Source organism: Gymnoscopelus braueri (genome assembly GCF_963280865.1).
Source record: "Gymnoscopelus braueri genome assembly, chromosome: 11".
In the NCBI taxonomy this organism is placed as follows: Eukaryota; Metazoa; Chordata; class Actinopteri; order Myctophiformes; family Myctophidae; genus Gymnoscopelus; species Gymnoscopelus braueri.
This window is the reverse complement of record NC_137613.1, coordinates 54,772,885-54,793,025: the sequence shown is the minus strand read 5'-3', so window position 1 is coordinate 54,793,025 and position 20,141 is coordinate 54,772,885. Positions and strand designations below refer to the sequence as shown.

The window sequence follows — 20,141 nt, the reverse complement described above, 5'->3', positions numbered from 1 at the left end:
AATGGTTTTAAAGGTCATTAATACACATTTAAACACAATTCTGAAAGTGATTGGGAGCCAATGTAGGGATGCCAGCGATCAGGACCTGGGCTGCAGCATTCTGAACCAGTTGTAACGTTGAATGGACTTATTGGAGAGAGAGGAATAATGGGAGTTGATAATTATCATTACAATAGAAAATTGAATTTCCACCACAATTAAAATCTGTCGGTAAATTTGAACGGTTGCCAATAACAAGGACATGGAGAATGTATTTATAGCTTAAGTTCTTGCAACAGCAGTGTATCGTGTAAAACATCTAAAGACTATGAATAAAATCACACCCTGTGTGAAGTGGGCGGTGTCTTGCTAGCTAATCACAATACTGAATGGAGTCAACCAATCATGTACAAAAGATAAATACATTTATTGAAACACTCTTTAAGTGGTGGTTATATGGTTTCTTATATAGGGCTATGCACATGTGTCATGTGACACTGGCCAATCACAGTCCTGAATAGATTGTGATTGGCCAATCAAGGTGCAGGATAATTATACAAATTTCCAAACCTCACTTATAGGGGCGGTTTCACAGCGCAGGATATTTGTACATTTTTCCAAACCTCACTTATAGGGGCGGTTTCACCGCCCAAAAATATATATAATTCAAATATTTAATGGTGTTCTCTCATTTTATCTTTTGCCTAGACTTCCTTCGGGTCAAAGTGGAACCAGAGCCTCCACAGATTAAAGAGGAACAAGATGAGCTACTTAAGAGACCAAATGATGGGTTTTTATACAATTGGCACCATGTATTTAGCTCTTCCATTCAGATAGTGGAAGAGCGGCAGCGCCGGCGACTGACGGCAATCTTTGAGGAGAAGTCAGATGAGGAGGAGTTCCTTGGATTTCCTGACCTGGATCATGCTTCAAAATCATCAAAAGAAACTCACTCCATGGGGAGACAGACAAGAAAGAAAAACGTTATTTGTACAGAGTGTGGGAAAAGGTTTAAGGATAAGTGGAGTATGACTAGGCACAGGATGATACATACAGGGGAAAAACCATTTACTTGTAAAATTTGTGGCAAAGGCTCTAGTCAGAAGATTGGTCTAAAAATCCACATGCAGACTCATACAGGGGAAATGCCCTTTAATTGTACATTGTGTGGGAAAGGCTGTGCGACAAAGCAACTACTACGAATACACACGAGGGTGCATACAGGGGAAAGGCCAGTTACTTGTACCATTTGTGGCAAAGGCTGTGCTCACACTGGTCACTTAAAGGAACACATGAGGAGTCACACAGGGGAAAAGCCCTTTATCTGCATAACTTGTGGTAAAGGCTTTAGTCATGTAACTGCTTTAAAAACACACTGGAGGACTCATACAGGGGAAACCCCCTTTACTTGTAAAGTTTGCGGCAAAAGTTGTAGTCAAAAGATCAATTTACAACGTCACATGCGGACTCATACAGGTGAAAGGCCCTTTATTTGTACATTATGTGGCAAAGGCTGTGCGACAAAGCAACAACTACGAATACACACAAGGATGCATACAGGGGAAAGGCCCTTTAAGTGTAACGTGTGTGGTAAAGGCTGTAGTGAAATAGGTCAACTAAAAACTCACATGAGGACGCATACAGGGGAAAGACCCTTTATCTGCATAGTTTGTGGCTACTGCTTTAGTCAAAGCGCTCATTTAAAAAAGCACATGAGGAGAAAACACACAAGGGGAAAGTTTGTAACATTTTAAAAACAGAATTTTAATTAAGTTTTCACAGCCATGGGTCCTGCATGTGTGTTGGATCATTCAATTATCGTTGTCATTCAAAGTGCAAGTCGGTTATGGAAATATTGTACTTACCATGACTAAAATAAAAATGTGAAAAATACAGGTATGGGCATTCATTTGTTGAAATATTTTGATGTCAAGATGATGTGACCACCAATTTACATATTTAAAATTGTGTGAAAATTACTTAACTTCTGACACCTTTGGCAAAATGTGTTTTTTAAATGTATTTGCATGAATAAGCTCATATGTATGATTAAAACTATCTACAGCTCACTAATTAGCTACTTACTATTACAGCCACAATCCCCCCAAAGAAATATATTTAAAAAAAAAACATTTCTATTTATTGTAGGGCTGTAGACAATAACAATAGATTAAAGCAGTGGTTCTAAACCCGTGGGTTGGGACCCCAAGGGGGTTACTGCATCAAAAGTAGTCAACAAACTATACTATAAAAATTGGTCAAACATTGGCAAAATTGTCAAATAATATGAGAAAGTTTTTTTTTTTTTTAATAGCCGAGCTTGTGGGTTGTAGATCGGCTTGTAGATTGGCTATTTTCACTATTTATCTGTGGAACCTAGTCAAACTAAATTGAATGCCTCAACTCCTACATTACAAGTGCTTATCAGGTTGGGGGGTCCCCAGTTAAAATATGATTATTTGGGGGGGTCACGGCCTGAAAAGGTTGAGAACCACTGGAGTAGAGCACATTCCTAATGATAGGCCTACAACCAGTACAGTATACAAACACTTCAAATGAAATGCCTCTCCTACGCATCAACTGTGTTTAGAATTTGAACAATGTGTTTATATCAGAATCAATCCAGCAATCTCTGATACACACACACACACACACACACACACACACACACACATGCACACATGCACGCGTGTGTGTGCCAAGCACACGCATGCATACAACAACCTGATTGTTGTTTTGCATCCAAATTTAACTGGTTACATAGTATTTAAAAAACATTGGAGTATTCCAGTAAGCACTGTTGGGGTCATTATCCACAAGTGGAAGGATCATTACTCTACCATCAAAAGACAGGAGCTCCAAACAAGATTATGTCAGCTGGTGTCCTGCTTTTCCTTTCCTTGATCTACAGCTTTTTCTTGGTGTGTTCAATACTTGCATTGCCATCTTGCGAGGGCACTGACTTATTCATGGGTGTGTTTTTGGCGTTGCACTTATAAAACCAAATACTGGTTTGATGCTGATCAGAATCAGTTATCTGACCAGTAGTATGATGGGTCCAAATATCTAATCTTAGACCTCCCGATCTGCTCACAAACGATTGGGGTAACTCCAATAATAATAATAATAATAATAATAATAACTATAGGTTTGGGCCGCTTCGCGACCCTAACCTCTAGTCCCACCCTCACAACCTCACGACCCACCTGCTGTCAAATAGAAAGCCTTTCTTATCAGTGGTGGGACCGTAATTGGGCCGCCTGTACTGTGGGTAACCATGGCCATCATGAGGCAGTCGAGTGTTGTCACTGGGCTGCTGTCCTTGAAATATATTCATTAGTACACCGTCACTCATTGAGTTTGCCGTAATTGTGATAAAGAGGTCAAACATCCTGTATCTGGTTGCTATGGCAACCTGCCAGATCAGGCTGAGGGTCTGAAAGGCAAATCAGAGAATCAATCAAGCCTAGAGTCTGATCACTGATCAAGGTGGGGTAAGATGCCTAAATAATAGCCAGAGCTCTGATCAACAGTTTGTGGCAGGTCTTGGAGGCATGCAGAGTGATCATGTGCTTGAGAATCCCGGACGAACTTCGAAGCTTTTGTCAATTATAGTAGTAAGATCAGATAATAATAATAATAATAATAATAATAATAATAATAAAGCTTTATTTATATAGCACCTTTCGAAACAAAATTACAAAGTGCTTCGCAGAGAATCAGACGACTTGTACCGGGTCACATATTCTGCAAGCCTGATCTCTAGGGGGAGGGCATTCCAGAGAGTCGGAGCTCTGAAAGCGAAGGCCTGATCACCTTTTGTTCTTTTATGGGAGAATGGGATTTCGAGTAGAGCTTTGTCTGAGGACCTTAAATTGCACTTTGGTACATATGGCTTGAGTAGGTCGGGGGTATAGGATGGGGCCAGACCAGAAATGGCCTTAAAGGTTATTAATACACATTTAAAATCAATTGTGAAAGTGATTGGGAGCCAATGTAGGGATGCCAGAATTGGTAAGATGTGATCATACTTTTTTGAGCCGGTCAGGACCTGGGCTGCAGCATTCTGAACCAGTTGTAACGTTGAATGGACTTATTGGAGAGACAGGAATACAGGGAGTTGATGATTATCATTACAATACAAAATTGAGACTGTAAAATTTCCACCACAATTGAAGTGTGTCGGAAAATGTGAATGGTTGCTGTCAATAACAAGGACATGGAGAATGTATTTACAGCTGAAGTTCTTGCAACAGCAGTGTGTCCTGCAAAACATCTAAACACTGTATGAAAAGAAAAATCTAATATTTAATGGTGTTCTCTCATTTTATCTTTTTCCTAGACTTCCTTCGGGTCCAAGTGGAACCAGAGCCTCCACAGATTAAAGCGGAACAAGATGAGCTACTTAAGAGACCAAATGATGGGTTTTTATACTCTCGGCACCATTTATTTAGCTCTTTCACTCAGAAAGTGGAAGCAAAGCAGCGCCGGCGGCTGACGGCAATCTTTGACGAGAAGTCAGATGAGGAGTTCCTTGGATTTCCTGACCCGGATCATGCTTCAAAATCATCAAAACAAACTCACTCCATGGGGAGACGGACAGGGAAGAAAAACTGTATTTGTACAGAGTGTGGGAAAGGGTTTAGGGATAAGAATGACCTGAATAGGCACACTATGATACATACAGGGGAAAAACCATTTACTTGTAAAGTTTGTGGCAAAGGCTTTCGTCATAAGATTGGTCTAAGAATACACATGCAGACTCATACAGGGGAAATGCCCTTTCGTTGTACATTATGTGGCAAAGGCTGTGCGACAAAGCAACTGCTACGAATACACACAAGGGTGCATACAGGGGAAAGGCCAGTTACTTGTACCATTTGTGGCAAAGGCTGTGCTCACACTGGTCACTTAAAGGCACACATGAGGAGTCACACAGGGGAAAAGCCCTTTATCTGCATAACTTGTGGTAAAGGCTTTAGTCATGTAACTGCTTTAAAAACACACTGGAGGACTCACACAGGTGAAAAACCTTTTACTTGTAAAGTTTGTGGCAAAAGATGTAGTCAAAAGATTAATCTACAAAGACACATGCGGACTCATACAGGGGAAAGGCCCTTTATTTGTACATTATGTGGCAAAGGTCTTGCGGATATGTTATCACTACGAATACACACAAGGATACATACAGGTGAAAGGCCCTTTAAGTGTAACGTGTGTGGTAAAGGCTGTAGTGAAATGGGTCATCTAAAAACCCACATGAGGACGCATACAGGGGAAAAACCCTTTATTTGCACAGTTTGTGAAAAAGGCTGTAGTCAAAGCGCTCCTTTAAATAAACACATGAGGAGAAAACACGCAAGGGGAACGTTTGTGGCAAAGGCTGTAATATACATTTTAAAAACAGCATTTTAATTACGTTTTCACAGCCATGGGTTCTGCATGTGTGTTGGATCATTCAATTATCGTTATCATTCAAGGTGCAAGTGGGTTATGGAAATATTGTAATTACCCCATGACTAAAATAAAAATGTGAAAAATACAGGAATGATTTTGAAATATTTTGATGTCAAGTTGATGTGACCCCTAATTTGCATATTTAAAATTGTGTGAAAATTAGTTATAACTTAACTTCCGACACCTTTGGCAAGCTGTGTTTTTGAACAAGCTCATATGCATGATTAAATCTATGATTAAAGCCACGAACCAGCGGAACAGCACCCACTCCTGGCAGTGACGTCAGGACTTCAGTGCTCTATAGTCAAATAATATAATTTAGAAAATAGCTGATCTACAAGCTCACACCGCAATGTGTTGTGAGCTTGTAGATTGTAGATTGGCTTGTAGATAGGCTATTTTCACTATTTATCTGTGGAACCGAGTCAAACTAAATTGAATGCCTCAACTCCTACATTACAAGTGCTTATCAGGGTGGGGGGTACCCAGTTCAAAAATGATTATTTAGGGGGGTCACGGCCTGAAAAGGTTGAGAACTACTGGAGTAGAGCACATTCCTATTGATACAGCCAGTACAGTATACGAAACATCACTCTATTACTCATTACATTACAATACAGTCATTTAGCAGACGCTTTTATCCAAAGTGACTTTCTGGAGACCGGAGGGCGGAAGTATCACGAGACGAGATTTTGAACGTGATTTCAGTAAAACAGAGCTATAAACACTAATGGCTAAGAGCTAAAACAAATACGTGTATCAAATAAACACAATCCAATAAAACAAGAGCTCATACAAATAATTAACAAGGAGGCAAGGCTAAGACGAAGGGTCAGGGTAGTGTTTCCTGAAGAGGTGGGTTTTCAGCCTGTGGCGAAAGATGGGCAGTGTCAGGATCCTTGTATCTTATGTATCGTTCCTATTGTTTCCGGTTTGTTGTCCTTTCTATGTAAGTCACTCACTATGGGATAACAGCGCCCTCAGTCCATGTACAGAGCTACATACAATACACTCCCGGGGCCAATACCATTGGCTGTGAGGGTATGTCACGCGTCCGGAAGATCGGGCGGTATAAAAAAACCCGCGTGACGTAGCAACCATATGGACCTCGTGCTGGCCAGGAGCATCCAGGACCAGCACAAGGGCGCCATCTCCCTGAACCCCGAGCCGGCCTTCACCGACGCGAGGGAGAAAGCCACCACCGCGCCCCTCCCCCCCGGGCCGTGTTGGGGAAAAGGACAGGTCCCTTGCTGGCCCCGATGGACAGAGTCGGATGTTGACATCGCGGAAGGCGAAGTCACGTGACTTCCGAGTCTCCCGAACATTTACTGTCTCTAGCGGGCGCCACAGGGATGGCCCCGTTGGATCAAGTAACGGCGTCACGGTTGTCCACTCTCTCCGGTTTTGTTCGCTCTTTCACTTGAACCTCTAGCACAAGCAATCAGGGAAAATCAGTCAATATCGGCATTAACAATTAAAGGAACTTCTCATCATATCTCCCTATATGCTGATGATATCTTATTATTTCTGTCAGACGTAGCTAACTCTGTCACTCAAGTCTTAAATCTTTTTGATAAATTCAGCGCCTTCTCTGGTTACAAAATTAATTGGTCTAAATCAATACTTATGCCGCTGTGTACATCTGTTGATTTAAGTCGCCTTCCAGTCCAATCACAAAATCATGGTTTTACTTATTTAGGTATTCAAATCAGACCTACAATCTCAAATTTAATTAAAGATAATTATAACTTGGCCTTAACTAAAGTAAAAAATGATCTTAACGGTTGGGCTGGTTTAAAAGCGGGTCTTCATGGTCGTGTCTCCATCATAAAAATGAATATACTCCCTCGAATCAATTTCTTATTTTCTATGTTACCTCTTTCCCCTCCATAAATTTTTTTCAAGGACCTTGATTCAATGTGTAGGAAATTCATTTGGAATGGGAAGACTCCTAGGATCAGCTTTTCTACCCTTTCTCGTCATAAAAACGCTGGTGGCCTTTCCCTACCTAACTTTAAATACTACTATTGGGCCTTCCAAGTAAGAACTATCAGAACCTGGTTGGACTCCTCATCAGATACATCTTGGCGAGTGTTAGAAAATGCTTTATCCTCTCCAATCAGGATTCAGGACCTACCTTTTACTGAAATCAAACAAAGAATTGTAGAATTGCGTATGGGCCCAATCATTGCCAACACACTATCCATCTGGCGCAGCATATTGAAACAGTTGTCTATTGATTGCAATTTTCATTCTCTCTCTCCCATTTGGCACAATAATGCTCTTCTTTCAGGATCTATACCATTTTCTTTCCCACAATGGTCAAAAAAAGGTGTTCATGTCTTAGGCGATATCTTTGATAATCAATGTCTCCGGTCTTTTCAGGACTTGAAGGAAGCTTATTCTCTTCCAGGCTCCTCATGGTTCTTTTACCATAAGCTTCGCACTGCTCTAAGAACGTATGGGGTACCCTGGGATGCAGCTCTACCTCAACACCCATTGCTTCCTACAGTTACAACTAAGATCAAACCAGTTTCCTTATTATATGATAAACTTATTTCTATTAATACAAAACCACTCTTAATTACAAATAGTTGGGAAAGGATATTCCAGGCTTTACATTTAGATTGGAACTGGCCCTCTATTTGGAACATTATCTTCTCCTCATCCAAAAATGCAGCTCACCAAATTATTCACTATAAATTCATACATAAATTTTACTTCACGCCCGAGCGTAGATTTAAATGTAAACTAGTGGACTCTGATCAATGTACCATTTGTTCTTCAGCTAAAGGAGACTATTTACATATGTTTTGGTGTTGCCCCTCAATTAAAAGTTTCTGGATTTGGATTAAGGAGATTGTTATAGCTATTATTGGTAAACCTCTTCCCAGCTGCCCTGCCCTTTTACTTATTGGATATAACCCAAATATTTTGTTAACATTTCAGGATAAACACATATTACTAGCCGCCTCAACTGCCGCCAAGAAAACTATTATTAAAAACTGGTTTGAACCAACTATTAATTTGAAAATAAACTGGCTTAATAGTTTTTCGGATATTTGTTTACTGGAGCGCTCTACTGCCAGAATGAACGGTGCCAGAGCTGACACTGTGGATAACTGGTCCAGAGCTCTGGATGCAGTTCAGTCGCTTGGCTAGCTTTAATCTGTATTGGGTTGTGGCCTTGTCCATTTCTCCCTTTCCCCGTACCTGTGGCTCCTGTACATGTCCTGTACATGTCCTGTACTTGTCCTGTGCTTGTCTTGTGCTTGTCTCGTGTTGGTCTGTCCCTGTCTGTACCTGTCTTGTACTTTTTCTGTTCATGTCCATATTGTATGTTTTGCTTGTTATGTTTTTTGTTTAATGCATGTATGCATGTCTCCATCTAATGCATGTAGGCATGTTTATTGCTTGACTTGTCTCATTTATTTAGCTCTTTGTGAGTTTGTTTGTCTGACCGAGTTTTGTATTATTTTTTTATTCTATTTTTTATTAATTTTTTATTATTATTTTTTGTTGTATGTCTACATGTGTGTATGTGTATTATTATCAGTTTATTTTTCCTTTCCCTTTTCTGTCTTGGTTTTTCCTGAGTATGGCCTCTTTGTGTGCTTTGGTGATCTCACCTGTTTGCTTTACTTGAAAAATAAATAAAAAATTGATAAAAAAAAAAAAAAAGTAACGGCGTCACTAGTCCCCATGGAAATGACCACGTGCTCCGCGGGCCTGTGATGTCAGCAGCCCCCCCCAACCCGCTCGCTCGGTGTCTAGCTCAGTGGAAAGCTTGCAAACCAAACCCCTGGGTGCTACACACCATACGAAAGGGCTACAGGCCTCAGTTTTCCACAAAACCTCCCATGACAGACAAAGTTCACAAGAACCAGGTGGTGGCCCATGCCCCAGTTGAGCTGGTGGCTTTCCATCCACCTCCTTTCGCTTCGGCGGAGGATAGACAGTTGCACTGTCTCTGTCCGGTGAGAGCTCTGAAGCTCTACTGCCAGAGAAAAACAGCCGGCCGATTGTCAACGCAACGCAATCATCATTTAACCTTCTCTGCCTGCCTGCCTGTGTGGTTCTGCACTTGGGTCCAAAACTTGTCTCATATCGTGACAGGCAGTGACTCTGCTGTCCTAACATCAGTGGGGAGATCATTCCACCACTGTGGGGCCAGAACAGAGAGAAGCCGTGACCGTGTAGAGCGGCCAGAAGGACCTCTGAGTGACGGGGCAACCAGCCGCCTCGAGGCGACAGACCGAAGTGGTCAGGCAGGGGTGTAAAGGCTTGAGCATAGCCTGCATGGAGGTAAGAAGGAGCTGTTCCTTTCACTGCCCTATAGGCTAGAACCAGGGTCTTAAACTGGATGTGAGCCACTACAGGGGAGCCAGTGTAGAGAACGGAGAAGGGTAGTTGTGTGGGAGAACTTGGGGCGGTTGAACACCAGACGAGCTGCAGCTTTCTGAACAAGCTCCAGAGGTCTGATGGCAGACGCCAGGTCACCACCAGCAAGGAGGGAGTTGCTGTAGTCCAGGCGGGAGATGACAAGAGCCTGGATGAGCACCTGCACTGCCTTCTCAGTGAGGAAGGGGCGAATCCTCATGATGTTGTAGAGGAGGAATCTGCAGAAGCGTGTCACTGGTGCGATATTTGCCGAGAACGACAGTCGGTCGTCCAGGGTCACACACAGATTCCTCGTAGTCCGAGTTGACGTCACCACAGCATTATCAATGGTGATGGCCAGGTCTCGGGGTGGACAGCCCTTCCTCGAAAAGAGTGACACACAGGAGCTCCAAACAAGATTATTTCAGCTGCTGTCTTGCTTTTCCTTGTCTTGAACTACAGCTTTTTCTTGGTGTGTTCAAAACCCCTTTATTTCTCTTCCTGTGCCATTCCCATTTATTCCACATAAACTTATTTGTGGAGTTTTTACTTGTGTGGATTGTCTGGCTGGTGAATAGCATGATTGGAAATATATTGACTGGAAAAAGGTCGACACGTCCAATACTTATTTCCCCCACCATAAGTACCTTTTTTGTGTGTGTCTGTACTTGACTTGAGTATTTGCATTGAGTCCACTAAATGTATAGGAATTGAAAAAGGTGCATGAATGAACCACTTAAAGGGCAAGACCACTTTGGTAGAGGTTTGGGTTGTTTTCTTACCTTGTTATGATCTAACTAGTCCAATGTATGACTTATTTCGCTCCGTAGTGCAGTTTAATAGAAAATAAAAAAATTAAAAATAGGCTCTCATTGACTTCCATTGTAACCAGAAACAGCTCTCAAAGTCACTCTTTTAGCACATAAAGGAACGCAAACAAAGCGGATTCTGCCAGGGTATAATATTGTCAAACCCAGTACGGAACGTTTTTCGTCTTTTAAGAAGGATTTATAAAGGTACTATTTTGTTCGGAGATGTACTCAAGCTGTACTACGCCTTTCAACTCTCGCGGGGGAAACATTTCACATCTCGCGAGGTTTGGTTTGTATTCTAAGTCACCAGCTGTTCTTTGACTCTCAGACACACCCACGGCAAGCAACTTTAGTCAAGTTTGTTTACTCTATTTTTGGATGATTGATTTAATTGAATACTTTATTTAGAAAAGACATGAGGTGCATTGTTCTAGGTTGCTCAAATTACCATGATTTTTGTGGAGACAAAACCTTTCATCGTTTTCCTTTCAACAACAAAGAGTTGTGCACGTTATGGCTGATCGCCATAAGACACCCGACTCTCCACGCATTTATAGATGCAAGGCAGGCGTACAAAACGTATGTGTGCAGTGGTCATTTCCTGAAGACGGACTACAAGCAGCTGCTAAAGAGACGACTGTTGAAAAGTACAGCCGTACCATCAGTTTTTCCAGACCGAGAACATGTCACTTCAACAACTTCTCAGGTAAGATATGTAGCCCTGAAACATGACGGTCATGGCGAAACATCGACCTGTTTTTTGCTCTTTCTCCGTTTACAGCCCGTACATCTATATAAACGTTCAGATTTCGGATATGAAGTAATTACCCCATGGCCACGGATGTTATAATTAACTTCGGGTGGTTATAAGTACCCGTATCTTCCGTATTGTTCAATAAAAATCATTTTAATCCGATGGATGTTATAATTTTCTCATCGAGTTATAATGTATCCGAGTGCAATACACCTCCCAACCGATAGGGTCGCGTAGTTGAAAGCATATGGAAGAAATGACCACCGATCGGATAAAAATGCTTTTTATTGAACAATACGGAAGATGCGGGTACTTCTGAGGGCCCGAGTTGAATTGTAACATCTGTAGCCATGGGGTAAGCATTTTATATTTGAAATCTGAACGTTTATGCAGATGTACGGGCCGTAATTGGAGAACGTGCAAACACCAGGTTGAGGTTCAGCCATGACGCTCGTGACGGACGAGCGTCGTGTGAACATGCTAATAATAGTTTTTAGACTAATTAACCGTAGTTCCCGTTAACATTTGTCATTGTATTGTACTCAGATATGATCTTTGTAGATTTGAGCTGGTTCAAGGATCAAGGCTAGGATGGATGCATACCTTTGAATTTTGTATAGTATATTATGTAGAACCCACTGCACTACAGTACAGTTTTTTAACCCACCGGCCACCTCTGTTCATAGCAGGACGTTGCCAGTCCACAGTCCATTCTCCTACCACCTCCACAGGACTGTTTCAAGCCACAGGTATTTATGTTGTTTGTGTCTTTTATGTACTTTTATCTTGCTAACTTCATATACTTGGCTAGATTTGTAAAGTGGTTCCTGAAGAACATGCCAGAAGAAGATATTTTGTAAGGACCAGATAGCTAGCTACTGTAGATAATGTTTGGGGGGGAAAGCCAAAGGAGCCTGTACCTAGGCCTAGCATGATAAGTTGAAAACTAGTTGTTTTTTTGTTTTTGTTATTTTCACAGCAGGCATAAATTACTGAGGAAATTCCTGAACCACAAACACTTTTTAGCCTACAGTTATTCTTCATCCATAGTGTTTCCAACATGATGACATTGCAGTAAAACACAACCTAATAGTGTTTTTGTTATAGTGCTAATTGTTATAGTGCTAATTCGATACATTTTCAAGATATTTTGAAAATGGCCAATCTACAAGCTCACAACCTGTTGTGATCTTGTTCATCTGCTATTTTCAAACAGCCAATCATATAGAGTTGAAATGGTTAAACAGATTTTTATATATTAAATAATTTCACCCCCTGGAACACCTTCAAAGACCCCTGGGGGTCCCCCGGACCCCACTTTGAGAACCACTGCAATACAGTACAGTTTGTCCTAATGTATAACCCACCCTCTGTTTATTTCAGGAAATCTCTGGTTCTGTTCCTGCTTTGGCCTCCATTATGAGTCCTGCAAAAGATATTCCATGTCACTCCATATCCGGGACATACTACGGTGTCAGCAAAGCTAACCAAGAGAAGGTATTTTTGAATTGTATGCTGGCAATATAGATGCATTTTATTTTAAATGTCTTTCATTGAAGTATATCTCCATATGATGTGTTCTAAGGTGTATGCATCAACTAGGCTGGAGATGTCCACAAATGAAAGGGAGGTTGAGGGGCATGAATCCATGTTAGATCATGTATGTATTATACTGAATTTGCTAAGTTGAATAGCTTACTGAACATAGCTTGGCCTATGGTGTATATGTTACAGGTAAATTGGCATTCTAGGTAAATTGGAAAAGAAGCGCTTGTTTTCACCGCCCCCCAGGCAATTCTGTAGAACCAACGCTAGAGGGCAATGCAAGCCAGACATGAGTCCCACACCACACACGCACGCATGCACACGCGCACAAACGAGCACGCACACACGCATGTGCGCACACGCACGTGCGCACACACACACACACACACACCCGCGAACAGCCTTATTCCATGCAGTTGAAGCACAAGGGGGCGAGCCTGAGGGGGCGGGGCTGGCGGGCTATGTTAGTGCAGTGAGTGGCAGTTGGGGCAAACCATAGAGGGGCAAACGCAGTCCCCACAACATCATTTACGATTCTGTGCCTATCAGTACATAACTCAGACGGCGCTTAGTCGACTAGCAGACCATGGGCCGGTCGGCGTGGGTACTCGCGCGCCTCCTTGGCCTCAAGGTCTGCTGAGTCGGCGCGCCTCCGTCATTAGTCTGCGGTTGTTTGAAAAAGTACCCCAAGTGGGAGTCAAACCAAGACTCCCAGTGGTAGTGGATGGGGAGTCCAATGATTATCAAAGTGCGCCACTTGAGGCCGTTGCTGAGTTTGGGTATTCGGGCTGTATTAGAATGTGACGTCCTAACTATTCTAATCGTTAGCTATTATACAAAGCTAGCAGCTAATGTAAACTGGGAGCTGGCTAGGCTAGAGCACTATAGCTTCCTGGTTGCTATGTTGTTGTTGTAGTCGTCGTCCTCGCATCAAAGCCCCGCCTCGCAGCCCCGCGCCTAAAACAAGCGCTCCCCTTCCAATTTACCTGGAATGCCAATTTACCTGGAATGCCAATTTATATTTATATATATATTATATATATTTATAGTTATAATTTATATAACATATATACACAAATCCACAGACGTGCTGCCTGTAGGCAGCCATAGCTGCGGTGTCCGCACCGCAACACTGCGACACCGCAGCTATGGCTGCCTACAGGCAGCGCTTCTGTGGATTCGTCTATACCGCCCATACCTGTGTAACTTTGATTTTCTTTTGTAAGAAGACAGGATGCTTTACCAGAGTCAACACCAGCTGTCATTATTATCAAGAGATCAACCCGTCCACGTAGGCCTCTGCGTCCACCAAAAAAACCTCTAGCCTCCCCTGGCCTTGCTTCAAGTTTTAGTTCAATGGACTGTACTCAGAATAGTAGTGATGTCACCTATGAACCAGCATCTTCATCAAGCAGCCAAGCTATTAGTGAGGCTAGTTCTGCACCAAAAGAAGACCAACTCGAATGGAAAGAGAAAAAATGGATTGTTGATGAGTCACACCTGATGAAGTTGTTCCGCACATGCCCGGTTTGTGCTGAGGGAATCATTGATAAGGACGTCACCACAGTCGGTAGTCGGATAAATGTCAAATGGTATTGCCACAAAGGACATGAAGGGGTTTGGAGTTCGTGCCCCAGTATCAGGGGAATGGCTCAAAACAATTTATTACTAGCCTCGGCTGTCATATTCAATGGTGCCAACTTTCAACAACTTGAAGACATAGCAGCTCTGATGAACCTTCAAATCCCCTGTAAGACAACAATGAATACAATACAGTCAGCGTACCTGTTGCCAGCCATTGATGAGGTATACAACCAAGAGAAAGGGAAAATCCTTCGAAGGCTAGAGGGACACAAAGTTCACTTGTGTGGTGATGGGAGGTAAGCAATTCAACATAACGTGACAGACTGACCTCGCTGACAGATTATATTCTTAGTATGTTTGACATGTGACCTCAACCAAAGCTGAATTTGTACTCGTATGTTAATTGTTTTGACAGTCCCATCTCACGTCATGTTTTCCCTCTACAATAAATATCCTCTGATCTACAAGAAATATCCGATCTACAAGCTCCCAAGGCATTGCGTTCGTTGTGAGCTTGTAGATCTGCTATTTTTAGTGAATTTAAGTCCCAGAAAAGGAATGCCTAGGGTTCAAGTTTATTTTCTTTGTCTTAGGTCTGACTCCCCTGGGCACAGTGCCAAGTACACCACCTACAGCTTCATGGACGATGCTACAGACAAAATTGTGCATTTTGAGTTGGTGCAGGTACAGATGTGTGTGTGTGTGTGTGTGTGTGTGTGTTTGTGTGTGTGTATGCATGCTCTATTCCATGTGTGTGCACAATTGTATTATTAGTGTATATGTCACAGGTAAATTGGCATTCCAGGTAGATTGGAAGTGGAGCGCTTGTTTTTAGGCGCGGGGCTGCGAGGCGAGGCTTTGATGTGAGGACGACAACAAGAAGATAGCAACCAGGAAATGGAAGCATCAGCCTCAGTGGCGCACTTCGATAATCATTAGACTCCCCATCCACTACCACTATAGTAGAGGACCTAGCTAAGATATGTATGCACTTAATTTAGGAGAGAATATCTCAACTGTTCTTGGCTAATATGATCCCGGGGAACAATTTAGGAAAGTTGACTAATTCTCTATCCGGGACAAATTCCCTGTAAATGACCACGCCCTTTTTAAAATTACCATAACCGGTGCATTACTAGCCTGGTAAACCCTCCCTCCGGAAATCTCAATTCCATTTCATTTCAGGAGTGAGTCTGGCCTGATCCGCCTGTCTGCAATATTGGCTGTGCTGGAGTTGGGCGGGAGTAATACCGTTGACTGACAACCCCTTCAGCCAATGATAATTTTTCCCCTTCAGCCAATCAGCAGTTCACCAGTCTTAATGTGACGCGACGGGACTTTTGAGACAGCCATACCCAAAATGGGTTGCCTTATTCGGATAAAATGGTGTCACTGCCCGCCCCTACCGGTTCTCTACATTTTTATTTTTAAATAGGCTTTGTCATGATTAATTGACCACATATATGAAGTTAAACAACCAAATTCTATCCAAACGATATCTTATAAGTAAATTCCGTGCCTCAAAATAGAAGTTAGAGAGCTTTTTGAAGTAAAAAAATAGCGGAGAATTGGCCGCACAAGAAAAAGATGGCTGCCGTTCGTGTTTTGGGCTCACTCGAACTCGCCACCTGATTGGCCAACGTAAGCTGTCAATCACAGAACAATGAGCGACGACGCTGATAGGCCCGGCCGTTTGGCATACAGAGCCAATATTGCAGAAAGGCGGATCATGCCAGACTCACTCCTGAAATGAAATGGAATTGAGATTTCCGGAGGGAGGGTTTACCAGGCTAGTGCATTACTTCCAACATGGCTCTATCTGCTAAACCGTTAACGCTACAGATTTACTGAGGTGCTCAAAATGTTCAGAATACTTATGTTTAGGGAAACATAGACAAGTGTAATATTTCTAATTTGATATTTTATGACAGAATAGCTAAAAAACAAAACAAAAAAACCCCCAACATATTACAGTCCAGGGCTATAGGAATATTCTGTGTGAATCAGTCTAAAAGCACCTAAATGTAACCCAGGGCATGCTCTAATGATTTAGCAAGGGTACCTGAGCCAGCAATGGGTCACCATTGTGGCCAAATCCAATATGCCCACCACCAGAAAAAGGTTTTGGCTAAAACTTTTGAACCAGATGAGCTATAAACGCAAACTCGGTGTCTAAATCATGTTTTTTTGACAATTAGAAACATGTTGGAATGCTTATCTTTATGGCTGGGTGTGGCTGGACCTCTATTTTGCATATTTCAAAGAAATATTGGTTTTGAAAATGTGTTTTACTTACTTTAATATTTGGCAAACTTGGCGTCTACTTTATGCTTTTTGAGCATTAGAAACACATTGGAATGCTCATATTTATGATTGAATCCATCTAGAGCACTCTGACTTGCACATCTATGCTCAGCATAAATGTAATACTATCGTAATAGTCAAAGGTGTATGGAATTTGAACAATACATTGAAATTAGAATCAGAAAAGTTAATTGCTAAACAAAAAATGGTTGCTAGGAATTTGTCTCGGTGTTACTACAACAACAGAACAGCACTGCAATAACTGTACTGTACTGCACCACACACACACACACACACACACACACACACACACACACACACACACACACACACACACACACACACACACACACACACACACACACACACTCTCTTACTTTACTGGCATCTGCAACAGTAAGGTTCCCAGGTTCTGAATGCTGAATCAGTGCAGCTTGGGTGGGAGGAAGGTTCTCAAGGGACCTGGTACCATTTGACCAACATCAGCCTTCCCTGACTATGGGAAAAGGAGTGCAGGTATCTCAAAGGAACCCTGGTCACCCTCCCCTTGGAGCCTGAAAAGATCAACTCCAATGGCCATGTCCAAAGATTGGAGTGTATGGTCATCATCATATACAGCAAGAGCTGTGGTGGCCACAGCAGAGTAGATGAATCTTGACAGTGGCTTTTCTCAGTCCCTCAAGAACATTCCTCCCACCCAAGCTGCACTGATTCAGCATGTAAACACTGCTGCAGACCAGCTTCTATTGGAATCAGACAACCTCCGTCCAACAAAATATCCCAGATTCAAATAGGTTGGGCTGGTACTGGGACTCCATGACTAAGACTTGTGAACCTTACTGGACCTATCTTGCAGGTGCCAGTAAAGCAGTTGCTATGTTGTAACACCATAATGTGATATAAACATATTGTAAACAAGTATATACACCTTTGACTAGTATGATATCATACTAGTCAATGGTGTATAGAATAGTAATACTATATAGTATTACATTTTATGCTGAGCATTGTTGAACATACTGTATTAGCAGTAGCTGTATCATTAGGAATGAGTTCTACTGTTAAATCATTCTATTGTTTCAACAAAATTACATTGTAAGATGCATTGGTTGTTTCATAACATAGTGGCCATATTTGTGATAATCAAATTAGCGTCCTCTATATAGATTAAATCATAAAGATAAGCATTCAAACATGTTTCTAATTGTCAAAAAAATTGTGGTTCAAACATTATAGCCAAAAACCTTGTCAGGTGGCGGCCATATTGGATTTGGCCACTATGATGACCCTGAAGGTCGCTGGCTCGGGCACCCTTGCTAAATCATTAGAGCATGCCCTGGGTTACATCTGGGACAAATGTGGTGCTTTTAAATTGATTCCTGCAAAGATATCCCATATGGCCCTGGACTGTATGTTTTTAGTGGTTTCTTTTAGCTGTTCTGTCATAAAATATAAATTTAGAAATGTTACACTTTACTATGTTTCCCTAAACAAGTATTCTGAACACTTTTAGCATCTCAGTAAATCTGCAGCTCCAACAGTTTAGCAGATAGAGCCAGGTTGGAAGCAGTGCACCGGTTATGGTCATTTTAAAAAGGGCGTGGTCATTTTCAGGTATTTCGTCCCGGATAGAGAATTAGTCAACGTTCCTAAATTGTTCCCTGGGGTCATATTAGCCAAGAACAGTTGAGATATTCTCTCCTAAATGAAGTGCATACATATCTTAGCCAGGTCCTAGACTACTAGGAGTCTGGGTTTGACTCCCGCTTGGGACATTACTTTTTCAAACAACCGCGGACTACTTTTTTTCGCCGATAAAGTATAGCTTTGGACCATGACGGAGGCGCGCCGACTCAGCAGACCTTGAGGCCGAGGAGTCGCGCCCGAGCGCCTCCAGGCGCGAGTGCCCGCGACGACCGGCCGATGGTCTGCTAGTCGACTAAAGCGCCGTCCGAGTTATATACCGATAGGCACAGAATCGTAAATGATGTTGTGGGGACTGCGTTTGCCCCAACTGCCACTCACTGCACTAACATAGCCCGCCAGCACCGCCCCCTCTCCCCCTTGTGCTTCAACTGCATGGAATATGGCTGTTCGCGGGTGTGTGTGTGTGTGTGTGTGTGTGTGTGTGTGTGTGTGTGTGTGTGTGTGTGTGTGTGTGTGCGCGCGCATGCGTGCTCGTTTGTGCATGCGTGCGTGTGTGGTATGGGGTTCATGTCTGGCTTGCATTGCCCTCTAGCGTTGATTCTACAGAATTGCCTGGGGGGGGGGGGGGGGGGCGGTGAAAACAAGTGCTTCTTTTCCAATTTACCTGGAATGCCAATTTACCTGTAACATATATATATATTATTGCAATCAAATATGTTGTTACCAAGACTGAAAAAAATATTATGCAGTGTTTGTCCAACTTCAGGCATAAATGGAAACATCAACTTTTGGAAAAGTATTAATCTATGCCAAATGTGTCCTCAATGAACCCAGATTAACTCCTTTACAAGTGAAATACTGCCAGTCAATAAAACCACAAAGTGACTGCCTGGTCCCCACTATGTTGGTGCCCCCTAGTGTCCAAAATTCCAATTTCTATGTTCACATGTGAAGTAGTGTCGCGTGGCCAGACTGTTGCCTCCCACAATTTTCAAATGTTTCCGGTCATACAGTCTGGGACTCGGAAGCTCTGATCATGATTAGAATATAAACCGGATATGAAGCCTCCTCCCCACTTCCGTTTCGTCTTTACAGTCGCGCAAATTTATCCTAATATAAATACAAATCATCTAAGTATATTTAGCTTGCTGCTTACAGAAATGGAAATAAAATAATAAAATGTAAAGATATTTTAAAATATATTTTCGTGAACGGAAGTGCCAGTTTCCTCTCTCAGATTTTGGGAGTTTTAGTTCCAGACTGTATATAGCATTCAGAGATTGTGGAATAGTTGTCTGGCTACGCGAGACTACATGTGAAGTAGAATTGCTGGTCCTCGGTTTGTGGGTCTTTTTGCTCGGACCTCACTATGCAATGTGTGTGTGTGTGTGTGTGTGCGTGCGTGCGTGCGTGTGTGTGTATAAAAAACGACTCTCTCTGTTATTCACATACTTATACTTTCAGGTCTCGGAAACAACAACTGATTGAACTGTAAATATAATTATATGGTCTTGTGAAAAATATTTTAGGAGCTGAAAAGGACATGGAAATCCCTTCTGAACCATGTCCTTGGTGTTCACACCTGGACTGAGAACGGCCGGGTCCATAGATGCCGCCATGATCCCATCACAGAAGAGCAACAGGGGAGGAAGCGCTGGCTGACGAAGGACTCGGAAGCC

The 20,141-nt window shown here is 42.3% G+C and overlaps 1 protein-coding gene across 1 annotated transcript in view; it reads left to right on the top strand.

The window, feature by feature from the left end:
• The window catches only part of LOC308095739 (uncharacterized protein), a gene marked incomplete at its 3' end in the record, with an annotated part of 42,194 nt that extends 35,453 nt beyond the window's left edge, over positions 1 to 6,741 (top strand). Inside the window, exons 11-13 of the mRNA XM_080442778.1 lie at positions 688 to 1,317; positions 4,322 to 4,496; positions 6,558 to 6,741. Of these exons, the coding sequence (XP_080298904.1) occupies positions 688 to 1,317; positions 4,322 to 4,496; positions 6,558 to 6,741 (989 nt within the window). The remainder of the gene's footprint in view (positions 1 to 687; positions 1,318 to 4,321; positions 4,497 to 6,557) is intronic.
• Between the last annotated feature and the right edge of the window lie 13,400 nt (positions 6,742 to 20,141).